Raw genomic sequence first — 24,616 nt, forward strand, 5'->3', positions numbered from 1 at the left:
GTGTCGTGTCTGGTTTATGTAGTACTGTGCTTTGTTCTGTTATGTCTCTAGCTGCTTGGTGCAGGGGCCCCTTGTGGAACCCTGTTGCCTGCCATCACCACTGGGAGGTGACCCAGACTACCCATTATACTCCAGCTGGTCTCTGTCAGGGTCGCCTGAACCTCCTGACAGAGGCCAAGTTAAAAAAAAAAAATAAATAAATATATAATAATAATAAAATAAATAATAATAAAGAAAATAAATAAACGAAAATCATTTTTTAAAAAATGAGTGGAAGTGAAAGGAGTGTGTATGTTATTCTTGGATTACCTCTGCCCATATGCAGTGTCTTGCATTTACCAATGTTAAACCTCAGTTTGCCACTTCCAAGCCCAGCTGCCTAATTTAACTGCTACTTGAGATTTATGCTGCAGATGACATGGACACAGGATGCCCCTGTGTCTATTAAAAAAAAAAAAAAAAAAAAAAAAGCCAATGAAAAACGAAGAGATGCATCTTCTACTTCAGAATCCAAATATTGTGATGGACAGTATCCTACAATAAAATTGTAGAGATTATACATGAACATTGACTTTCATGAACTGATCACACATTTGACAGGCATTTTTATTTACAGAAAACCAACTCCTGAAGCATTTTATTCAATTAAAAATTATGCTCTCTACAGACAAGATAAGTTGAACAAGCACTGCTCATGGAAGTGTTGCCATTTTAGTGGCATCTAAAATATCCTTCTGACACATACCCCCTACATACTTGCTTAGAGACAGTTGTGGTGTGCATTGCTTTTTACCATCACTTTCACCATTATCTTCCTATACCTTCCACCAAATTGTACATACACTGAAGTAGATCTAGATAAACTTGTTTTACAGATTGTGACCCCATTCTCTCTCTCTGCCTAGGTGATGTTACTGGACACCACCCACTTTAGAGATGACTAGAAACAACTACTTGAATTAGTTCTTGAGAAGCATAACCTTATTCTCTTAATAATGATTTCCATAATTATGTTCATCTTCATGCAGGAGCAACCCCCTGCTGTTGTTCTTTCCATCTGTTCTCTGATTATTTCTAATAATTGATTGGTTGGTGTTGGGTGATCTCTATAGCAGTGACTATTGCCCAGTAGTTTGTTGAACCTAAGCACCAACTACATGAGAAGTAGAAAGTCAAAATCGAAATTTTGACTTTCTGCTTCTGAGCAGATGGGAACAAATATGCCACTCATATTATATTTGATTTCAAACTTGAGTCTCAACACATTAATGATATAACTGAATACATTGCAACAGATACTAGCTGTAGCCAGTGTTCCTATACCACACTCAAATGTATGAAATTGAAAAACACTTATTACTGGTGAAATGCAACCTGCACAAATGCAAAAGAAAAATAAAAACATATACAATATATGTTTATTGCACAAACATTCTACAACCAATAACCTTATCAGCTATGAGAGACTTAAAGCAAAAGCACATCATATAAGAAGAAAGGCATTAATGACGCTTGGATTAAGTTTGTGTCCACCATTACCAAAGATATCTGAATGATTTGAAAAACAATTTAAAAAACTCAACAGCATATCACTGTGGACCTCTCTCCCAATCCTCAGTTAGAATAGACAGAATTTATAATCTTACCCCAAGAAATAGCAAATGCCATTGCAGAAACGATCAAGTAATCTCTAGTGAATGTACCCTTTCAAAATACAGTAAAACCCCCCGCCCGCTATTAGTGGGGGTTACGTTCCTGAGAAATGCCGTGAATACCGAAAACGCGAATACTGAGTTATGGCTCCCATAGTAATAAAGGGGTTCTGTTCCAAAGTATGAAATACAGTAATACCCCGAAGTTACGCGATAGATGGTCCGACGAAAATTGCGTAAGTCGGGGTACAACTTTGCATATAAATACATATAAATTTTGCTTAATTGGGACCAAGGACTAACAAAAACACTAGTTTAGAAGAAAAATATTAATAAAATTGCAGTTCTTTATACATATTAATACAAATTATGTATTAAAAAAACAAATGACTTACGTAAAAAAGTTATTTCGATGTCGATGGCTTCATAAAATCTAACAAATTCGTCTGACGACACAGCGCCTTCTTTTTTTCACGCAGAATTTCTTCATAGCAAGCTAATCATTTTTTTATTCCTTGCTTTGTAGCTATAACGCGTTCTTCGTTGGAGTCTATGTTTTCTAAAATTTTTAAGCCCTTTACAATTGAGCCTTTTCAATTTTCAACCTGTCAAGTTTGCAATTGTCATGTGCTTTTCAACCGTTGCTTCATTTAGGCCTGTAGCACGTGCAATATCACATGGTCTTTCATTTCGCTCAAAGCGTTTCACAATTTCATATTTTTTCTCTATCGACAGAGGCGGACTGGCCATAAGCCTTACCGGGGAAACCCCGGTGGGCCAGTGTGATTTTGGCCATAAACCATAGTATGAGGCCACTGTAAATTTTCCTGGGTAAGAATTTTTGATCCAGTCCGCCTCTGCTTATCGTTAATTGCTTTTCTTTTTCTTTCTGAATCTGCAGTGTCTTCACCAGGATGCTTCCTTTTCACACCTTTTAATTAAGTATTTTACTCATTTTTAGGAATAAAGCACAATTACAAAACGATTAGGCACGCTTGATACGCATAAACAAAGCTGTGCGCATGTAGCAACTGAATAAACAACACCATAAAGGCAGAGATACACTATTAACACCTCACATTTCTAGGGGTTACTATCATAAAACAATAAAAATCCAGTTGCGTTTCTGCTAGTGAAATCTGTTATAAACTGGTAGTAAACTCCATCTAATTGCATTTGCGATTATACCGATAGCTGGAATTGTGTTGGTTTTTACGTTATTATGGTGAAATGTGTTTCCCCTTCACTGATATAAAAAACATAAAAGCAGCAAAGTTGAATTTTGTTCATCTTTCGCTCTCATTCTCCGCCGTCGCACCGTATATCGATAACATATGAAAAACAACCTTGAAGATAGTGGGCGGCAGCGTTGCCAAACGAAAAAATCAAGAACTGCGTAACTCCGAGTTCGCGTAAGTCGGGGTATTACTGTATATAAGAAAAACTAGTCTAAAATTTTGTCTATGTATGTATTATACGTACCTTCGTAATATAACTATGTACATAGACAGTACATAGTGAAATGCAAGCATATGGCATCGAAATGAAAATAAGAAACGGTTTAATATTAAATGTAATATTTATTAGAAATTTCAAACTAGCGTCTTTGCTAGCTAAAAAACTTATCCCGCCAGTGCTATCACCAGTTTCGCTAAAGTGTTGATAAAGGAGTTTTGCCTTTTCACGAATGATGAGCGAACTTAACGGAATTTTATTTTGAGTTCGGTCTTCTATCCACAGATTTAAAGCTTTTTCCATTTTTTCTAATTTAACATGAAGAGTTACAGAGCAAATTTTTGAAGCAATTAGCGCGTTTTCACAGACACTATGGTGGATTTTTTCTTCCGATTTCTTGATTGATCGTACCGTTGACTCATTGATTTTATAATGTTTTGCCACTGAGAAGACACTTTCACCATTAGAAATTTTGTCTAATAATTCAATTTTATTCGCCAATTCATCACCTTCTTTGATAATTTCACATTTCTCTTGTTATTCATGGCCATATTTTTGTACGGGTTAGAAAGAACTTGTCCACAATAAAGTCACTTTCTTCCGTTAACACACTCGAAAAAGTCTGTTTTACACTGTAAAACGGTAGATTTATCATTTTTGTAAGCATATCAATTTATAAATTGATAAATTTATTCAATTGTAAAAGCATATAAATTAAAATCAAACGACGAAACCTTCCATGGCAAGCCCATAACATATACCGAACAAGGATTAGCGAGAAACATCCACGTTCGCGATTTTGTCACCCCTCTCCCTCCACCCACTGAGCGCTGTTTTGACCGGGAAAGATAATTTTAGCCACGCCCATGTTTTTTTTATGGCGGAAAATGTTCACAGCGCCTTAAAATTCACATTTTTTTAGGTTTCATTTTATGTTAAATCAGCGACCGCGAAACCGCAAATACAGATACCGCGAATAGCGGGGGTTTACTGTAGTAAAGCAATAACAGAGATACACCTAATAAACCTTTATACGAGTTGTTCACAACATTATAACAAACCATTTACTGTGTTGTAGTTACAAGCATCTTTAAGTAGCCCAACTAACAATTATGCAGGTCCTAATGGGATATTTTATCTCATTGTACAGTCAGATATGATATGCCATCAGGATGAATGTTGTACAACAATGAAATCAACACCCTTCATTCTTTGCTGATTTTCTTCAACCGCTTCTCTCTGAAAATTACTCTCCCATCTTCTGGTGTCACTCGGTTGTACTGGCTTTTTCGAACCTGGAAAAAAATCGCATCCACAGAATTACTGACTGGTTTCTCTTACTAGTTGTCTTATTTACAGAAACATAATTGCCTCAATCGTGTGTTTATTTTCTATTTCCGATTCTCTGAATTTTATCAAGGTTTACGTTGTGGTTCCAAACCCTTTTTTTTTTTTCAAGAATTTTAAGGCACACGTAAAACTTCTGATGAATTCGGTGTGTGCAGGGGTGAGGGGGATTTTGTCGGCCTTTCGTCTTTTCAGTTTCAGTTTTGTTCAGTGTCAAAATTCACTGTGGATTTCAGAAAAACAAATCATTCTTGTATCTTTTGGTCAAAGGCCTGCCCTAGATCACATTAGTGATTTTACTACTCCCAGAGCATGGTTTATACATGCTGCTTGGGTGTAACCAGTCTGCAGTGCAAATCTCAACACTTCCATTCTGTTATAAAAACAAATTTGATTATGGCTGATTCATCTTGATGTGACTTGCCACTCAGTGAAAGTCTGTCAGATTCCATGGTGACTCAATGTTATGCAGAAGCACACTTTCTATAGCATTAGCATTGGCATATGATGCAAGAAAGCAAGCTTAAGCAGCAAAAAAAAAAAAAAAAAACCCTTCCACTTCACCCCTCCGTTCGTTCGAAATACCTGTCCAGCTGAGCCTTAAATTTATTTAGGCTATCAACTTCCACAACAAGGGATGGAAGTCTGTTCCACCAACCAACTACCCGCTGGCTAAAGGCAAATTTCTGCACATCTATCCTACATCTGTCTTTCCTCAATTTGAATTTATGCCCTCTCAGGTGATTATTCTGAGCAAGTGGCAGTATCCCATCAGCATTGAGCATGCTCAAACCATTCAAGGCTTTATACACCTCTATCAGATCACCTCGCCAGTGCCTAGTCTCCAGACACTGTAATTTGCTGTACTCGTTCCAGCAGCTGTACATCCTTCTTGAAATGAAGCCTCCAGACCTGTATACAGTACTCAAGGTGCGGCCTGACCATTGCCTTATACAAGGGAATAATCACCTCCCTATCCCTGCTAGAAAAATTCCTGTATATCATTGATAAGACACCATGAGCTACTCTTGCAGCCCGTCTGCACTGCTCAGAGAACTTCATATCTGCCTGCATGTCCTTTTCATTCTCTTAGTTGCCTGCACAATTACCCCCAGGTCCTTTTCATTCTCTACTACTGTCAGCGTAGTACCAGAGTTGATACGTTGCTCTGGGGTTACTGTTTCCCATATGTAGTACTTTACATTTGTCAATGTTAAACTTCATTTGCCACCTCTCAGCCCATCTGCTCAACCTTTCCAGATCCTGTTGCAGCAGCATAGCGTCAGTAGCGTCCTTAACAACCCTGCCAACCTTTGTATTGTCTGCAAACTTGGACATTAAGCTTGATATACCATCGTCAATATTATTTATAAATACAGAAAACAACAATGGACCCAACACTGAACCCTGAGGGACTCCACTAATAACATTAGTCCACGATGAGCAGTGTCCATTAATTACCACTCTCTGTCTTCTGCCACTCAACCATCCCTTTATCCATAGCAACAATTTGCTACCAATGCCACACTGCTCCAATTTGTGCAGCAGTATCAAAAGCCTTTCTAAGATCCAAATGCAGTGAAACTTCTTCTAACGGACACCTCTATTTAACAGACATCTCTCTACAACGGACATTTTCAAATTCCCCAACTCTCCTCTATTGGTTTTAACGTGTTTTCAGCTTCTGTCTAGCGGACATTCTCTGTAACAGATGCGGATAGGCAATCTGCACTATTTCATTTTGATTAGCACTTAATTTGATCTCCCCATAACGGACAGCGGGCAAGCTCATGGCCCTTTTTCTAGGAACATTTCTTCAACGTATTGCCTCAATCGTGTGTTTATTTTCTATTTCCGATTCTCTGAATTTTATCAAGGTTTACGTTGTGGTTCCAAACCCTTTTTTTTTTTTCAAGAATTTTAAGGCACATGTAAAACTTCTGATGAATTCGGTGTGTGCAGGGGTGAGGGGGATTTTGTCGGCCTTTCGTCTTTTCAGTTTCAGTTTTCAGTTTTGTTCAGTGTCGTGTGAAGTGCACAATGTCTTCTCGTAAACATTTAACTTTAAAAGATAAAGTCGAACTCATTAATGCGTATGATCGGCAAAAAAATAGTGTTCGCAATCTCGCTGCAAAATTCAAAATCGGGAAGACACATGTAAGCGACATCCTAAAGAAAAAAAAATGAACTGCTCAAACAACATTGGCAACACATAAATGATCAGGTTCAAAAATCATTCCCGAAAACTGTTGGACTTCAAATTGACAATGTTGTGTATGAGTGGTTTTGTTGCACACGTGCTCAAAAAATTCCCATTAACGGGCCTATTATTAGGGAAAAGGCTTTGGAGGTTGCAAAATCTATGGGAGTAAATGAGTTCAAAGCTTCTGTGCGATGGCTAGACAAGTTCAAAACTTGGCATAAAATTTCTTGGAAAACCGTAAGTGGTGAAGGTGCATCTGTTGATACTGGGGGTTGTAACAGAGTGGACCGTCAAATTGGAAGATTTATGTCGTGATTTTGAAGCTAAGGATATTTACAACTGTGACGAAACAGGGTTGTTTTTTAAAGCTCTTCCTGAAAAAACAATGAGTCTAAAAAACGAAAAGTGCCAGGGCGAAAAAATTTCTAAGGAACGCTTGACTGTACTATTGTGTACAAATATGCTGGGAGACTTTGAGCAACCTCTTGTTATAGGAAAACCACAAAATCCTCGTTGTTTCAAGGGTATAAAGTTGAATGTTGACTGCAAGTCTAATAAAAAACCGTGGATGACATGAGATATCGTGAGTGAATGGATAAGTCACTTTAACCAAAACATGATTCGTCAAAACAGAATAATTATTCTTTTCATGGATAATGCTGCATCTCACCCGCACATTGAATTGTATCATTCAAATCATTTTTCTGCCACCAAACACATCTGCAGAGTGTCAGCCCTTGGGTCAAGGGATAATAAAAAATTTTAAACTTCACTACAGAAAACGTGTTTTAAGACATCTCATTGCAAACATGAACGATGTAACATGTGCAAGTGACTTTGCAAAGAAACTCAGCATCCTAGATGCGATTCAATGGATTTCCTCTTCAGTAAACGCAATTAGAAACTGTCATGAACTGTTTTGTAAAGTCTGGCTTCTCAAACGTAAAAATTGAAGTTGTGAACAGCAATGTGGAGCACCAAGAAGAACAAGAACTTCAACATCTATTGATAATGTACGATACTTCCGCTACAAGTGACCCTGGCTACAAAGATATAGACACGAACCTCACTACAGAAGATGGTGCTCTAGTTATCAACGACATTTTCATCGATATTTTTCAAGAAGTTCCTCATGAGGATGAAGAAGTGAAAGGAGGTCATTCTGTCGAAAAACATATTAATGACGAACCACCAATGAAAATAGAAGAAGCCCTCATACAAATCAATCGTTTAAAAATGTTTTTCGCCGAAGAAGAAGATACTGAAGGACTTTCGATGGTTTCTTCACTCAAAACAAATGTTGAAAACAAAATTATCAGCCGGAAGAAGGTGCAGAAGAAAATAAGTGATTACTTATGTATTTTTCTTAAGATAAAGTCATAATATGCATAGCACAATTGTATGTATATTATTTAAAAAATATTGTGCAAAATGTTTAACGATTTTTCTTTATCTCTTGTGTATGTAATTGTACATTATTTACAAAAATATTGTTCAAAATCTTTATATATATTTTAATTTAATTTTACATTAAACGTTTAACGATTTTTCTTTCTTTCTTTTTTTTTTTTTTTTTCTCCCTCAGACTTCTTGTTAGCGGACACTTCTCTCTAACGGACACATTCTCGTTCCCCATGGCTGTCCGTTAAAGGGAAGTTTCACTGTATATAATATCAAAGTTATTCCCTGCATCCAATTCTTTTGTGACTACATCATAGTATCAAATCAAATTGGTCAGGCAAGACCTTCCCTTAACAAAACCATGCTGTGTCTGAGCTATAACTGAATTCTTGTCAAGACGATCCTACAGTGCTTCTTTAACCAGTGCTTCCATTAATTTTCCTGAAACAGAAGTTAAACTCACAAGTCTATAATTACTTGTGTCAGTCTTTGATCCTCCTTTGTGAATTGGGGTTACATTTGCACATCTCCAGTCTGTGGGTGCCTCCCCTGAGTCCAAGGAAGCTCTCATAATTACGGCTAGGGGTTTGCTTACTTCCTTTGCTGCCTCCTTTAATATAACTAGATAGATCCCATCCACCCCAGATGCCTTTCTTGTATTTATCTTCAACAATTACTCCTCCACTTTACTCTCAATTATTACAAGATCATCTAGCTCGCTGCCAGTGTTTACTTAATCTATGGCATTCCCCTTCCTGAATAACTACTCATGTGTGAATGTAGATGCAAAATATTCATTTAGTTTGTTAGCTACCTGAGCAGGATCATAAACAGTTGAACCATCGATATCAAGTGGACCAATCTGATTCATCCCCTTCCTTCTAGAGTTTACATAAGTAAAGAACTCCTTGCTGTTTTTCTTTGCATCCCTTGCCAAAGAATTCTCATAATCTGCCTTCGTCTGCCTAACCTCCTTTGTAACTTGGTTACAGATCAACTTATATCTATCATAGGCTTCTGTGTCACATGTTAATTTATATGTATCCCATGCATTTTTCTTCTCTACCATATGTCTCACTAGTTCATCTAACATCCATTTAGGCCTGAACCTTGTACAATATTTCTTAGTTGGTATGTAAAGCCTAGTAGCTTCCAAGATATGTTCTTTGAATGCTTCCCATTTTGAGTTTGCTGTTGGTAACATCATCAGTTGGTCCCACTGTATAGAATTTAAATACTGTCTCAGACCATCGTAGTCGCCTTTACGAAAGCAATAGCCCTTCCGTTTACCCCTGATGGTAGTTACCTCCTTGCACTGTGATCACTGCCACCTAGTGGTACCTTTATCTGCAGATTCTTAATGCATGAAGAATCACTACTGATAATCAAATCAAGAGTATTGCTCCCTCTAGTTGCCTCCCGAACATGCTGATTTAGAAAAAAATCATCCAATAATCCACAAAAGCCTTGCTAGTGTGTGAGTGACCAACCTACAAATTCCAGTCAATATCTGGGAAATTAAAATCCCCCATTATAAGACTTTCTGATTTACTGGTCCACTCAATTTTCCTGTACAGTTTCTTATTATACTCATCAGAGTCATTAGGCCTATTGCACACTCCTACTCTGAATTTTGATCTCCCAATGCCTATGTCACACCAAACTGACTCGACACTGCACTGTCCAGCGATGTCGACTGGCTTCACTTCCTTGGATTTTATGTGTTTCTTAACTAATGGCATAACCCCTCCTCCCTTCCTATCCTGTCTATCCTTTCTGTAGACATTGTACTCCCCAAATTCCAGTTCTGCATTACTTATATCTGTGTGACACCATATCTCTGATATCCCAACAATATCTGCCTTTGATGCTTTGAGCAATACCTCAAATTCATCAAATTAAATTAGCATTAGCATTGGTAGAGGCATTTGATGCAAGAAAGCAAGCTTATGCAGCATTAGCCAAAAAAAAAAAAAAAAAAAACCCACTTCCACTTCACCCCTCTGTTCGTTCAAAATATCTGTCCAGCTGAGCCTTAAACTTATTTAGGCTATCAACTTCCACGACAAGGGATGGAAGTCTGTTCCACCAACCAACCACTCGCTGGCTAAAGGCAAATTTCCGCACGTCTATCCTACATTTGTCTTTCCTCAATTTGAATTTATGCCCTCTCAGGTGATTATTCTGAGCGATAGGAAGAATCCCATCAGCATTCAGCATGCTAAACCATTCAAGGCTTTATACCCCTCTATCAGATCACCTCGCTGGTGCCTAGTCTCTAGACACTGTAATTTGCAAAACTTAAGCCTTTCTTCGTAAGAGCACCCCTTTGTTCCATTCACTAATCTTGTTGCCCTTCTCTGTACTCGGTCCAGCAGCTCTACATCCTTCTTGAAATGTGGCCTCCAGACCTGTATACAGTACTCTAGGTGTGGCCTGACCATTGCCTTATACAAGGGAATAATCACCTCCTTATCCCTGCTAGAAAAATTCCTATATATCATTGACAATACACCATGAGCTACTCTTGCAGCCTGTCTGCACTGCTCAGAGAACTTCATATCTGCCTGCACAACCACCCCCAGGTCCCTTTCATTCTCTACCACTGTCAGTGTAGTACCACAGAGTTGATACGTTGCTCTGGGGTTGCTGTTTCCCATGTGTAGTACTTTAAAAATTTTCAATGTTAAACTTGATTTGCCACCTCTCAGCCCATCTGCTCAACCTTTGCAAATCCTGTTGCAGCAGCATAGTGTCAGTAGTGTCCTTGACATGACTGCCTACCTTTGTATCGTAAACTTCGACATTAAGCTTGATATGCCATCATCAGTATCATTTATGAATACAGAAAACAATAATGGACCCAACACTGAGCCCTGAGGGACTCCACTAATAACATTAGTCCACAATGAGCCAGTGTCCATTGATTACCACTCTCTGTCTTCTCCCCCTCAGCCACCCTTTTATCCACAGCAGCAATTTGCCTCCAATGTCACACTGCTCCAATTTGTGCAGCAGTCTTCCATGTGGAACGGTATCAAAAGCTTTCTAAGATCCAAGTTGTTCTCTGCATCCAGTTCCTTTGTGACTGCATCATAATATCCAATCAAATTGGTCAGGCAAGACTTCCCCTTAACAAAACCATGATGTGTCCGAGCTATAACCGAAGTCTTGTCTAAATGATCCTGCAGTGTTTCTTTAACTAGTGCCTCCATTAATTTTCCTGGAACAGAAGTTAAACTCACAGGTATATAATTGCTTGTGTCAGCCTTTGATCCTCCTTTGTGAATTGGGGTCACATTTGCACATCTCCAGTCTGTGGGTACCTCCCCTGAGTCCAAGGAAGCTCTCATAATTATGGCTAAGGGTTTGCTTACTTCCTCTGCTGCCTCCTTTAATATAACTGGATAGATTCCATCCACCCCAGGTGCCTTTCTTGTGTTTATCTTCAACAGTTTCTCCTCCACTTTACTTTCAGTTATTACAAGATTCTCTAGCTTACTGCTAGATTTGAATACACCCCTGGCTTTCCCCTCGCTAAATAACTCCTCATGTGTGAATGTCAATGCAAAATATTCATTTAGTTTGTTAGCCACCTGAGCAGGATCATCAACAGTTGACCCATCGATATCAAGTGGACCAATCTGATTCATCCCCTTCCTTCTGGAGTTTACATAAGTAAAGAACTCTTTGCTGTTTTTCTTTACATCCCTTGCCAAAGATTTCTCGTACTCTGCCTTCGCTTGCCTAACCTCCTTTGTAACTTGGTTACAGATCAACTTGTATCTATCATAGGCTTCTGTGTCATGTGTTAATTTGTATGTATCCCATGCACGTTTCTTCTCTGCCATATGCCTCATCAGTTCATCTGACATCCATTTAGGCCTAAACCTTGAACAATATTTCTTAGTTGGTATGTAAAGCCTAGTAGCTTCCAAGATAAGTTCTTTCAATGCGTCCCATTTTGCATTTGCTGTTGGTAACATCATCAGTTGGTCCCACTGTATAGAATTTAAATACTGTCTCAGTCCATCGTAGTCGCCTTTATGAAAGCAATAACCCTTCCCTTTACCCCTAATGGTAGTTACCTCTTTGAGTAAATCCCACTTCAGCACACTGTGATCACTGGCACCTAGTGGTTCATTTATCTGCAGATTCTTAATGCATGAAGAATCACTGCTGATAATCAAATCAAGAGTATTTCTCCCTCTAGTTGCCTCCCGAACATGCTGATGTAGAAAAGAGTCATCCAATAAATCCACAAAAGCCTTGCTAGTGTGTGAGTGACCAGCCCCCAAACTCCAATTAAAATCTCCCATTATAAGCCTCTCTGATTTACTGGCCCACTATTTCCCTGTACAGTTTCTTATTATACTCATCAGAGTCATTAGGCCTATAGCACACTCCTACTCTCAATTTTGATCTCCCAATGCTTATGTCACACCAAACTGATTCGACACTGCACTGTCCAGCGATGTCCACTGGCTTCACTTCCTTGGATTTTATATATTTCTTAACTAATAGCATAACCCCTCCTCCCTTCCTATCCAGTTTATCCTTTCTGTAGACGTTGTACTCCCCAAATTCCAGTTCTGCATTCCTTATATCTGTGTGACACCAAGTCTCTGATATCCCAACAATATCTGCCTTTGATGTTTTGAGCAATACCTCAAATTCATCAAATTTATTTACTAAACTCCTAGCATTGGTGTACACACAAGTATACATGCACCTATTTATTTATTTACCAAATTTATTTACCAAACTCCTAGCATTGGTGTACAAGCAAATATACAAGCACCTGTTCTTTTTCTTAGCTACCCTAACACAACCCATGTTTACTTGTACCCCAATGACTCCCAGCAGTCTCTGAAATATCCTGCATCTTATTTTCCAGACTTCTGCTCATTCCAATAGAAGCAGTGCAAGAATCACTTTCACCTCTGCCAGTGGCTACTGTTAATCTATTAGTCCTTGTATCCCCCCCAATCTAGCAGTTTTCCGACCCACCTAACACTGCCTCGATAGCATCAGCAGACATTCTTGCACCCTTTCTATTTAAGTGTATCCCATCCCTGTAGAAGCAGTCTCTCCTGTTAACAAGTATAGATCAAGCTGAAAAAAATTCTACCCCTTGAGCCTTGCTCAATCATATATATTTAGACTGTAAACCTTTTAATCAACGAGCATCTACAATTAATGGAATCAACAGTGGCAGTGTCAAATGAACATTAAACTGTTGCTATTTAAACATGAGCCAAAACTGTGGGATTCCAGTTTTCAAAAGAATACACATGCAGTTGTTCTCCCAAAGCGCACAGATTTGCCACTCCCATCTGATTCATCTCTTTCTTAATCCTCTGTAATCCATACACTGCTACTCCTTGTTAACCGTTATGCATATCCTCATATACATCCTGCACTACAAAAGTGACTGTGCTGTATGAAACCTTTAAATTTATCTATGCCATTTGGGCTACATCATCTCATAGGAAAAAATGAGTTGATTGAATTCTACAGTTTCTTGAAATGAATTCACTTGTATGGTTGCTTTTAATTAATCCTTATGGTCATTGCAGCTCTTGTACCATTACACCTCAGTAACAATGTAACAATTATTACCATGATGTCATAAAAATAAATTCACTTTCCCATTGCTTCAATATAATTTGTTTTTTTAACTCCATTGATATCGTGGCTGCAATTTTTTATTTAAATGCTATGTAACTTTCCTATAGAGGATATGTTGTCTCTTTCATGTCAATAGTTAGAGACAGCTGGAAAAAATTATGTACATGTAATAGCTTTCCTAAGTTTGATTTTCATAGGAGGTGACAGTGGCACATAGAAGCCAATCTGGCATGAAGCTACAGTTTTCATAACATTGTCAGTTTGCATCAGTAAGTTTTGGGAGTCAACAGGATGGTTTTTGAATAATCATTTTCTGTTTTACCAAGAATCTGATGTCAAGTTACTATGGAAGTTGTCACAGATAAATTCCATAAGTGGGATTCAAAATTATAGCTACCAATAGACAATTTTTTAGTGTAATGATGGTTACAGATTTTTTTTTTTTTTTTTTTTTGCATTGAGGTGAGTGCAAGATTTTATTCCTAGTGTCAGTTAAATAATTTTGTCTATATACAGAATGCTTTAGATTCAAGTCCCAACAAACATGGATATGTAATACGTTGATTCAAAGATTCTGCTAAGGATATCAGGTTTTGTCATTGCAAGTTTGGAATATATGACTGGTAGTATTGGTAGTAATTCTGTGTATAGGAAATCCCTATAGAAGTACATTATCCATTTTATGGAAGTAGTTAAAAATTTCCGAAGGCTTGTGTCTCTATGCCAGCTGATTTACAGGTTGTTGAAGAAATATTGGTATGAAGTAGTTATGTTTAGAGTATGTTGTGTAGTCGTGATGTTTGTTGATTTTCAGGTTGCATGAGGCCCTTTTATGAGTCAGTGGGTAATTTGTATAGTTTTGAATATTTGAATTTTGTAAATGTAAATGTATCGTAGAGTTAATTCTTTACCCTTATCCCCTCCCATTTTACATCTGTTTTATTTTCTATTTCTTTCCTTATACAGGATAAGATGTAAAAACCTTTGGTGGTGCAATATGGCCACAGAAGCCGATGCGCCAACAACTAACAAAAAAATAAAATAAAATAAAATAAGATCATAAAGTTCCAGTATTGAATCTTTATTTAAATAAACAAAATATTTACTAATAATTACGTGTAACATAGAATAATGACCTTAGCTATTTACACATTTTTTTCATAGGTTATATAATTGTGAAAATGCTTGTATGAAGTCAATTTTTAGAGTTTCTTTATTACATTTGCACTGTACACTCTGAACACTTGTGGAAAGTTTTTATAAAGATCTTACTAGTAAAACCAGTAACCACTGGTTGCTAATCTTGTAATAATTAAAAATAATAATAATAATAAAAACTTAATATGATTCTTACATATGTCATTCAATTAGATAGTATGAATCAGAGCTGTACTACTCAATATGTTCTACGTTGATAATAATATTAGTAAAATAATAAGAGGAGTTTACCTCAATATAGTGCGTAGAACACTTCCGTATGATACCCTCCAGAAATAAAAACGAAAAAATCGACAACTTACCGGTACATTAGAGTAAAATATAAATAATTAAATAAACAATTTAACACAATTCAAATCAATTTAAAATCAAATTAACGTAATTAAAAGAATTAACGAAAATATTCAAAACGATTTTCCTTCCTGAAGCTGACAATGCTTTTCGACCGTATGTCGTGATCACAGGAATGAAAATTACCGAATCGGGTTAAACCTGATACTTAAATAGAGATTATTTGTCTTCGCATGCGCGTAAAGGTTCACGCATCGGAGATCACATATGGCCGCCGAACATTAACCGAGTTCTCGTGTAATTTAATTTCAATTTTAATTTTTTTTATTTAACGAGGCCAAAATACTTAACGTTCAACGTAATTATACGCGACTATTAATTGCAGAAACCATTGAAATTAAATTACACGAGAACTCGGTTAATGTTCGGCGGCCATATTTGATCTCCGATGCTTGGATCTGCATGCGCGAAGACAAATAATCTCTATTTAAGTATCAGGTTTAACCCGATTCGGTAATTTTCATTCCTGTGATCACGACATACGGTCAAAAAGCATTGTCAGCTTCAGGAAGGAAAATCGTTTTGAATATTTTCGTTAATTCTTTTAATTACGTTAATTTGATTTTAAATTGATTTGAATTGTGTTAAATTGTTTATTTAATTATTTATATTTTACTGTAATGTACCGGTAAGTTGTCAGTTTTTTTCGTTTTTTCCATTTTAATTTCTGGAGGGTATCATACGGAAGTGTTCTACGCACTATATTGAGGTAAACTCCTCTTATTATTTTACTAATATGTCATTCAAAAACATAAGTGTGAGGTGTTTCAAAATATACTGTATATGATGGAAGAAAACGAAAGTCATTCATAAATTCAGAGTAAATGAATTATTTTGCTTTTGATTTTGTCTGTGTCATATAAATAATCATGGCTCCAAAACCATTGATTGAAGGCCTGTGATTTCAGTTATGCATGCCGATTTCATTTTCGTATACCACTCTTCAGAAATTTATAAAGCTGCTACTTGAATTTTTCTGAATGAAAATTTTTTTTTGAAGCTTTTAATTGTCATGTTCATATAGTAATTAAGATTTTTTGAAAATTTAAAAAGCAACTTTTTTTATTTATTTACTTCATTTTTTTTAAACCCTTCCTGTTACCTTTATAAAACAATTTGTAAATAAAATGAGCAGTAGATGGGTAACTTTTCTCATACAAAAATCAAAAGAAAATCCACACTTTGTTATTAGCCAGTTTAGTTCTGATTTTATATATGTATCACTGCTGCAATGGTCTGCATCATTTCTATAATCAATTTGCTTTACTATGAGCATATAGCTAAACCTCTTTGGAAAACACTCCATGAGTGAAGGTACGAGTAGGTATGATATTGAACTTTCTACTACCTCAATGAGTTTGACATGCTATTCATTAGATATAGATTTTCGGGTAAATTTGTCCATTTTCTCTCTCCAAAAGGGGGAAATTTTAGTGATGAGCAGTGTGCATATGCTATTAAGCATGGAATGAAGCTGAGCAACTTTTAACTTATAAGTAGTTAAATTTTAATATTTATAAATAAACAGTTTTTTAAGTAAGGAATTAATAACAACCACTAACCTTTCATAGTTAGTTTCAAACCCTTTCCTTATAACATAATAAGATATATGCATATCATTGCGCCACTATACCTCATACAAAAGGCGTGGTAAAATGCTATTAATCAGTATTCATACTCAGGGTATTTATTAATTGTGATTTGCTATTTTTGCAGATTTCTAAGATTTCAATAAAAAAATTACCTTTAATTTGATACTGCATATATGTATTTACGGCATGTTCTACTCAATTAATTACAGATCTTTTTACCAGAGAGAGAGAGAGACAGAAAGACACGATGGGTGGGAAGATTGTTAAAAAAATCTTTCTACTAGACTGTGCATGTGTGTTCCCATTTCTCAAGAATAGAATAGTGTTTATTTACATTCATTCATAGTTTTTTTTTTTTTTAAGGTCTTGATAAAGGAGGAAAGTCTTTTTCACAAGATGTAGAAAAAATGCCAGAAGAAACCAAAGAAGAAATTGAAGGAGAGGAAGAAAGTGGAGGAGGTGGTGAATGAAGCCACTAAGATTTCTTGAACATTGTGATTCCATTGTTCTTCTAGAAAGTGAGCTTCCCCCCCCCCTCATTCATAGTAAACAACTAATTGAGGGATGCAGAGAGCCATAGAATACTTCTTGGACTTCAGCAAATTATAATAACTATCCCCCTTAGTGTCCTAGAATTATAACGGTCATCATACTAAGGAGTTGCTGATTGTATCATGAAGTGCAGAGTTCCACCTTCCAGCTGAATACACAGTTGTTAATGTGTTCTCTTTCACTTAAAGAATTATACTGAAGTATCAAATTTCTTCAGTTTACATTTAAGCTTCTCTGTGAGATTTGAGAGGCTTTTGTTCCCCCCAACAAACACTTTTTTTTTCCCCAAAGATTAATGACGGTACTAAATTTTTCATTATCACACTCAGACACACGTGCATACATTTGCGTATTTGGACTTGCCTGTCAGCTTTGGTTGCTAATTTACTTCTTTATTAGTTACTTTTAACTGTGTCAAATGTACAGATTGTTTGATAGAATAATTTTTGTATATAATTTCTATACGGAAATCCTGTTTTCATAATTAAGCTTTCCAGTATCCACTGAGATTTCTACAAAGCAAATGAGAAATTTTATTTCATTACTTTATACATATGTGTGTGTTAGATTATTTTTGCTCAGGATAATTCTGCAAGTGGATGATAAAGAAAATCAGTGAGAGTTGTGGTAGATATCATAGGGAAGAAATTGCACAAAAAATATGATTGTCACCTTTTATTTTGTTAATTGTATTTAACTAATGGAATAAAACTTGTACACTGTAATAATTTCTCATCAGGGGAAAAAAAAATTATGTATTCTTAATGGAAACCGATGTGATTCTTTGGTTATTGTGCATTTGGAAATTATTTTAAAGTATTTTATTAAGATTTAAGATCTTCAGCACAAAATAAGTGTTGCTTTTCATAACAGATTTTATAACCTATTTTCAACAGTTATAGAAAAAGTTTAACTTACCTGGTTGAAAAGCATATCAGATTAATCTTACGCATGAACCAAGAACGAGGAATTTTTTTATGAAAAGTTGTGGGCATAAGTTGTACACAAGATGGAAAATTATATACATTCCTGGAATCTAAGTATTATTTGATGTTAGAATTTGTGAAGTAGCTTCACATATTTGTTATACTGGCCAGTCAGAATCAAAGATGATCTCTTTGTACCAAGGTACCTGAACGTTACAGTGTACTGTTTTACACTGTAGTCTGTGTATTTTGCGAGAACTGAATAAATTTTTCCATATGGAGTTCTGTTATCTGTATAATTAGAGGAGCTTTCTTTACATTACAACTTGCATCTTTATATATATAGAATAGGCAAATTTTGAATGAAAAGACAAGTGTTTTCAAGGCATCAACCTCTCTTATACATACATGAGTTACCAATTATACTTAGGGGCTACACTGAATAAGTAACTTCTCTAAAATGAGAACCGTAATATTACTTATGTATAATGTAGTATCACCCATCAGATGGCCATTCTGGCATTTAAATAGTATCTCATTGGTGGAATGAGTATAGATAGCACCTGACAGCCTAATGATGTGAGATTTATTGATCCACCATCTCTTGCTGTTAGGCAACCAATATGCACATAAACAGCCAATGGGCAAGGCAAAAGTAATGCTTCTCCAAAAGGGAAGTACCTCATTATACTTCCCTTTTGGAGAAGCATTACTTATTCATAGTGTAGTAGGTATACAATTGTGACAATAGTAGTTTTGCAAATTCACTGATCAAAGCCGTTGAAATTACTTACCTTTTCACTAAAATTTTACCTGTTCTAAAAACAATAAATAAATAAAATAGAAATGGATACAGATTGTGTTTTAAAGATGTTGATAACTACAGACAGACCAATGAACAATTAAAAGCTGTAATATGAAAACTTTTAAAGTGCTTCATGGTATTATTTCTGACATTTATGGATGTTATATAACAGATTCCCCAACGTTTATAATTAAAATACGCTTCAAATTCTAGTTAAAGGTACATAATATAATGTGGTGTAATAAAATATCATAAAAGGTAAAATACATGATCTCTATATCGTTATATAACAAGATTAATAATAATATTGCAAGGAAAGGAAAAAATATACTTTTTTTTCAAAACGTTAAGATAGGAGATTGTCAATTACAAATTCAAACACATTTTGTAATTAGTTAATATGTGAATGTCAGAATCAATGAGAACTGTTGTGTAATACTTGAATCCTCGAATACCACAGTGATGTCCCATCATAGTATTCAAGAATTCAAGTTTATCCTCATGTTTGTTTATTTGCAGAAATAATGTGGATAAACTTTTGACAAGAAGTATGTTAATATGTATATTTATTTATTTATTTTTAGGCACATTAACTTATATGCATAATGCACCTATTGTTTCCACCATGTTCATCTACCATACAAGCTTGACTCCCATCATAGATTTTCATAAAATTTTGTTTGTGCATTTGGATTTGAGGCTATGAACTGCAAATATGAAGAATTTTGAGCTTTTGAAAATGGATAAGTTTTTTGGAAAATTTTGCTATTTTTTTTACTTAACATTAAATTGTGTTCAATAAGTATAAGGTGTCTCTAAATTATGCACCTTATTACAAAGCTCAATTAAAATTTTATTTTAATAGATATTGAAAAACAGTGTGCTGCACTTAATAAAGCAACTCAAGGAATTTCTTATCACACAACTGCATTCAGTAAGCCTCCATATGGACACCTTTGGTAGCACGAAGAATGTCAAGACATTAGCTGATTTCATTCCAAGCATTTTGAAGCATCTCTTGAGAAATGGAAGTCAATGCCTGTTCAGTGTGATCTTTTAACCCTGTGACGTTAATTTTTTTGCATATTCCTTGTCCTTTGTGTAGCTCCATACAAAGAAATCCATAGGTGTAATATCCAGGGAATGAGGAGGCTGTGGAATAGGATCATCGCAGCATCAGTTAGAAAATTTTTTATTAAGGAAATTGCACACATGAAACCTCTAGTATGGTGATTTCCTATCATGGTATTCAAGAATTCAAGCATATGTAGGTAATTTGTGGAGTTCATGGTATTTTCATGGAAGAAATATGGCCAGTCACTTAGCTGAAAGACAGTGCACACCACATGTCTGCCTTGGAACTATTATGTTTACATTCATAAACTGAGGATTTTCAGATCTCCATGTGTGACAGTTGTGTCTGTTAACTTAACCAGACAGGTGGAATGTCATTTCATCACTGAAGAACTGAAAACAACATTTTCCAGAAAGTACCCATCTTCACTATCCAATAAGAATACTGCAAATTCCTCTCATTATGGGGTTTGTTTGTTTTTTGTAAGCATAAAGTTTCAGTCTCTTTCAAACCACTCTGCAGTGTTGCTTGCATTATTTGCAGCTACAAGCTTGCCAGGCAGATAGATATTATTGGACTTTGGATAAACACTTCCAAAATTTCAGAAACTTTATCTGCAGATACATTAGGTCCACCTGTTTTTTTCTGGTGCAGCACACTGCTGGTTTCTTGAAACTGTTTTAGCCATCACCTCATTGATTGTTCCATAGGTCAGTCTTTCTGGAATTCCATTGAAATATCTCTTTACAGTCACTGGAGATTTGGTATCCCACAGACACAATACACGCATTGCTTTCTCCTGCACTGTGCCATTTTAATTTTAATGCTGTTCTGTTACAATGCTTGCTGGAATCAAGGCTCTCAACTACATTAGAAAACTCATTGTTTCTTTGATGACTGTGGAAAATAAAAGATTTTAAGATACCTGTTACAATAAAATTTTAATCGAACTTCATAATCAGGTGAATAATTCATAGACTCACTGTATTTTAATAGTCCTAGTCATGTTTGTTAACATATTTTTAAATTTAGCTAGTGATTTTGTAAGTTATGACTTAATATTCATAGAGTTTTTGTATCTGTGATTTGGCATGAATATATCATGTAGCTAATAGTGTACTGCATGGTAGTGGAGTTCTAGCATTTAATTCTAGTAAATAAGTTGCCTAAAGGTTCAAATCACGTAGGTTGGCATATTCTTTTGTTTTCAGATAAGAAAATTTATTTCTACTAACGGTGTAACTAATTTAAAACCCTGCAAACACAGTGGTATAGCTTAATACATATAAAGTTGATAGTGTAATATTTATTATTATATTGGGGTATCTGTTAGTTTAGAAAAGTATTCTCAAATTCAATTGAGTTTAAACAGAAATCATACCCGGACTAGAGCAGCAAAGCACTGGCTCAAAGTAACAAGAGTGCTGTGGCTCAAGGAAAAACTGAAATGGCAGTTCTGTGAATCGCAACCTTGCAAAATGTACTGCTTCTGCAATGTTTGCAAAATTATGTGGAATGGGACATGATACAGACAAGGGGAATGTCTTTGTGTGTATGTTTGGTGCAAAGAGTGTGAGGAAATGAGGCAAAATTCGGTGTTTGAATGGGCATTTATGAGAGCTTGAAGAATAGGGTGGATACCCTTGAAGGAATTGAAATAGGGGGCCTATTAAGCTTGCTGCTGCCAAACTCAGCACTAGAGCTTACAATTGTGCAAAAAACACAGTGGCAGTGTACAAGGCAGAATGTGCTAGTGACACAAGGGATAATCATCATCGGCTACTCCATTGTCAAGGGAACAAGAAATATTTTGGGCAAGAAGGATAGGTGTGAATAGGACCAGGGTATGTCTGCCAGAGGGTAAGAGTAGATGATGTTGTAGAACAGATTTCATTGTTTAAAAACAAAAGGTGATATTTTTGTATGCATCGGCACTAATGATATTAAGAATAGGAGATCTACGAACTTACTTAACACGTACAGGGCAATGTTAGGATTAAATTTGAAAGTGTCTTCAATTCTGCCCAGACATAATAGAAAGGAGAACATGTTAAGAGCCTTTTCAGTCAATTCGGCTTGGGAGAGACTGAGTAATTCTCATGGGATAGAAATTTTCTCAGCACGATCTATGCTTGTTAACAGAAGAGACTGTTTTTATAAGAATGGGATACACTTAAATAGAAGGGTGCAAGAATATTCACTGATACTATCAAGGCAGTGTTAGGTGGGTAGGAAAACAGAATAATATAGGGTGTCCGAAAAATCTGGAATCTTCTTCACTAAGGACTCTCTCCACCCTTTCATACAATGTTAATGCCATTTTTCACCTGTAAAGAAAAACATTTTTACCATTAGTTCCAGACTTTTCGGAAACCCTGTAGATTTTAACTAGTCTCAGACAGGTGAAAGTGACGCTTGCGCTTCTATTAGAACATGCAGCAGTCTGGAAAGCAAGGTGTCAGGGATTTCAAACCCTGCTGTGAGTCATCATGAAATAAGTAAACACATGGACATGTTAGAGTAACTAAGAGTAAGAACAGGTACCTATATACTTGCATGTACACTAATGCTAGGAGCATAACAAGTAAATTTGATGAATTTTAAGTACTGATTAAGTCATCAAATTCAGACATTGTAGGGTGGAGATGTGGTATCGCTGATACATAAGGGATGCAGAATTTGAATACGTGCACTACAATGTGTACAGTAAGGACATAGTGTATAGTGTTGCTTTTTGAGGGCACTGGGGGTTCCCCCAACTCCAATTCTGCGTTTGTATAATCTGTGTCACAGTACAAACTTTGTTAAGGCCAGAGATAGTATAAGTTTTGGTGTTGGATTGTGTTGGTCTGATGTTTTTCCCAACCATTTAGCCCCAGGGGCCCATAGTGGGACCACCCCCCATTCAGGCACAGTGTGTGTGTGGTAGCTAGTATATAAAGTTTCTGGTGGGGGCAAACCTTTGACTATGCCTGAGCTTGCCAAGGAGGGCCCCAGAAAAAAGAAAAGAAAAAAAAAATTGTTTTTATTGGAAGGGGAGCACATGGGTGATAGCTCAAGTGTTGGAGAAAAGGGAGTAAAGATAAAAAAGGAATATAGGAAGGCTTATCGCCTGGAAATGGGAAATTAAAGGGATGGAGGGGTACCCCTGTGGAGGAGCCCACTGTCAAGAGGGGAAGATGTCAGGAGCAGAAAAAAAAAGGTTTATGGTGGTAGGGTCCACCAGGTGAAAAGTTTGCGAAGGTAGGTGAGGGAGGGAAATAGGAATTGTGGTAGAGCTAAATCATAGGGACAGGGCACAGTGCTTGTCTGTATAGAATCCCACACTGGACAGACCAGTTGAAGCCAGTATCAGCAGTTCTCATGTTATGCCTTGAAGGAGGGAAGACGCATGACAAAGGGTTTGCTGATAGGTTGCCTACACTGCAGTCAGATATGGGGAAACTGCCAGAATGTCACACACTCTACATTTATTCAACCCATCAGTACACCTGTCATACTTGTACACAAGTACACTTTTCTTTTCTTTTTTTGTATTTATGGGCATCTGGGGACAGCACATAACACAACTCTCACTCATACATTTGCCTTTGTACGTTCATCATGCTGCAGGTACAAGTCACAGGTGACACCTAAATAAGACAACTACCAAGACAGTCACTTTTTCCTTCCCCCCCCCCAACAAACATTAACTCACTGCGTAGCTTACACAGGTGGCATATCATTCACTCACATCTATACATCTTACCCTACAAAACTGGCTAATATATTATTTATTATTTTTTTTTTATTCAGCATATGCTTAGCCCTATGGGCTAAATGTTTTATCCTGAATAAAAAATTTAAAAAAAAATGTGAATCCATTCTCATGCATTCACATTTGCACTCACTTATCATACTCAGTAGAATGCCCTGAGTGGGAAGGCACGTGTAATTTTTTTTTTTTTTTTCAGGTTAAGTGGACTTATTTCCCACTCAGCACAAGACAACATGCTAACTTTTACCTGCATACCAACATTTGTTCAACCATTTCCATACTTTAAAACACACATCACACAGACACTCATGCTCCCAAGAACATACACTGTCACTTTATAAAAGTGATAAAGTGTAATAAAATTTTGATTAGGTCTACAATACATTGATATAATATGGAAAGATCAAAGAGGGAAGGTAATCTGTGCACACACACTGCCAGTGGGGTACATAGGCTATTTAGCTTAGTAACTGTTATGTTCCTATTTCTGATTACACTGGCTTCTCGTAGTGTCTATTGAGGCTTGTATTATTCTATAGTTTATGGCATATCTCTGAAACCTGCCACTATCGGTATTGGTCTCTTGGCAATAAGCTATGTCATTTGGTTTTCTTCCATAACTATTTTCAGCTAATCTACCACTGTGCTTGC

General features: G+C 36.4%; 1 protein-coding gene across 6 annotated transcripts in view; it reads left to right on the forward strand.

Moving 5' to 3' along the window:
* Positions 1-18,609, forward strand: part of LOC150091024 (5'-AMP-activated protein kinase subunit gamma-1-like) — a 500,398-nt gene extending 481,789 nt beyond the window's left edge. For all 6 annotated transcript variants that reach the window (XM_090373902.1, XM_090373912.1, XM_090373921.1 and 3 more), the window contains one exon: positions 17,214-18,609. In XM_090373902.1, coding sequence (XP_090230028.1) covers positions 17,214-17,320 — 107 coding nt within the window. In that variant the 3' untranslated portion in view covers positions 17,321-18,609. The remainder of the gene's footprint in view (positions 1-17,213) is intronic.
* The last annotated feature ends 6,007 nt before the right edge of the window (positions 18,610-24,616 follow it).

This window comes from Mastigoproctus giganteus, chromosome 1 (genome assembly GCF_048544385.1).
Source record: "Mastigoproctus giganteus isolate SK-2022 chromosome 1, ASM4854438v1, whole genome shotgun sequence".
In the NCBI taxonomy this organism is placed as follows: domain Eukaryota; kingdom Metazoa; phylum Arthropoda; class Arachnida; order Uropygi; family Thelyphonidae; genus Mastigoproctus; species Mastigoproctus giganteus.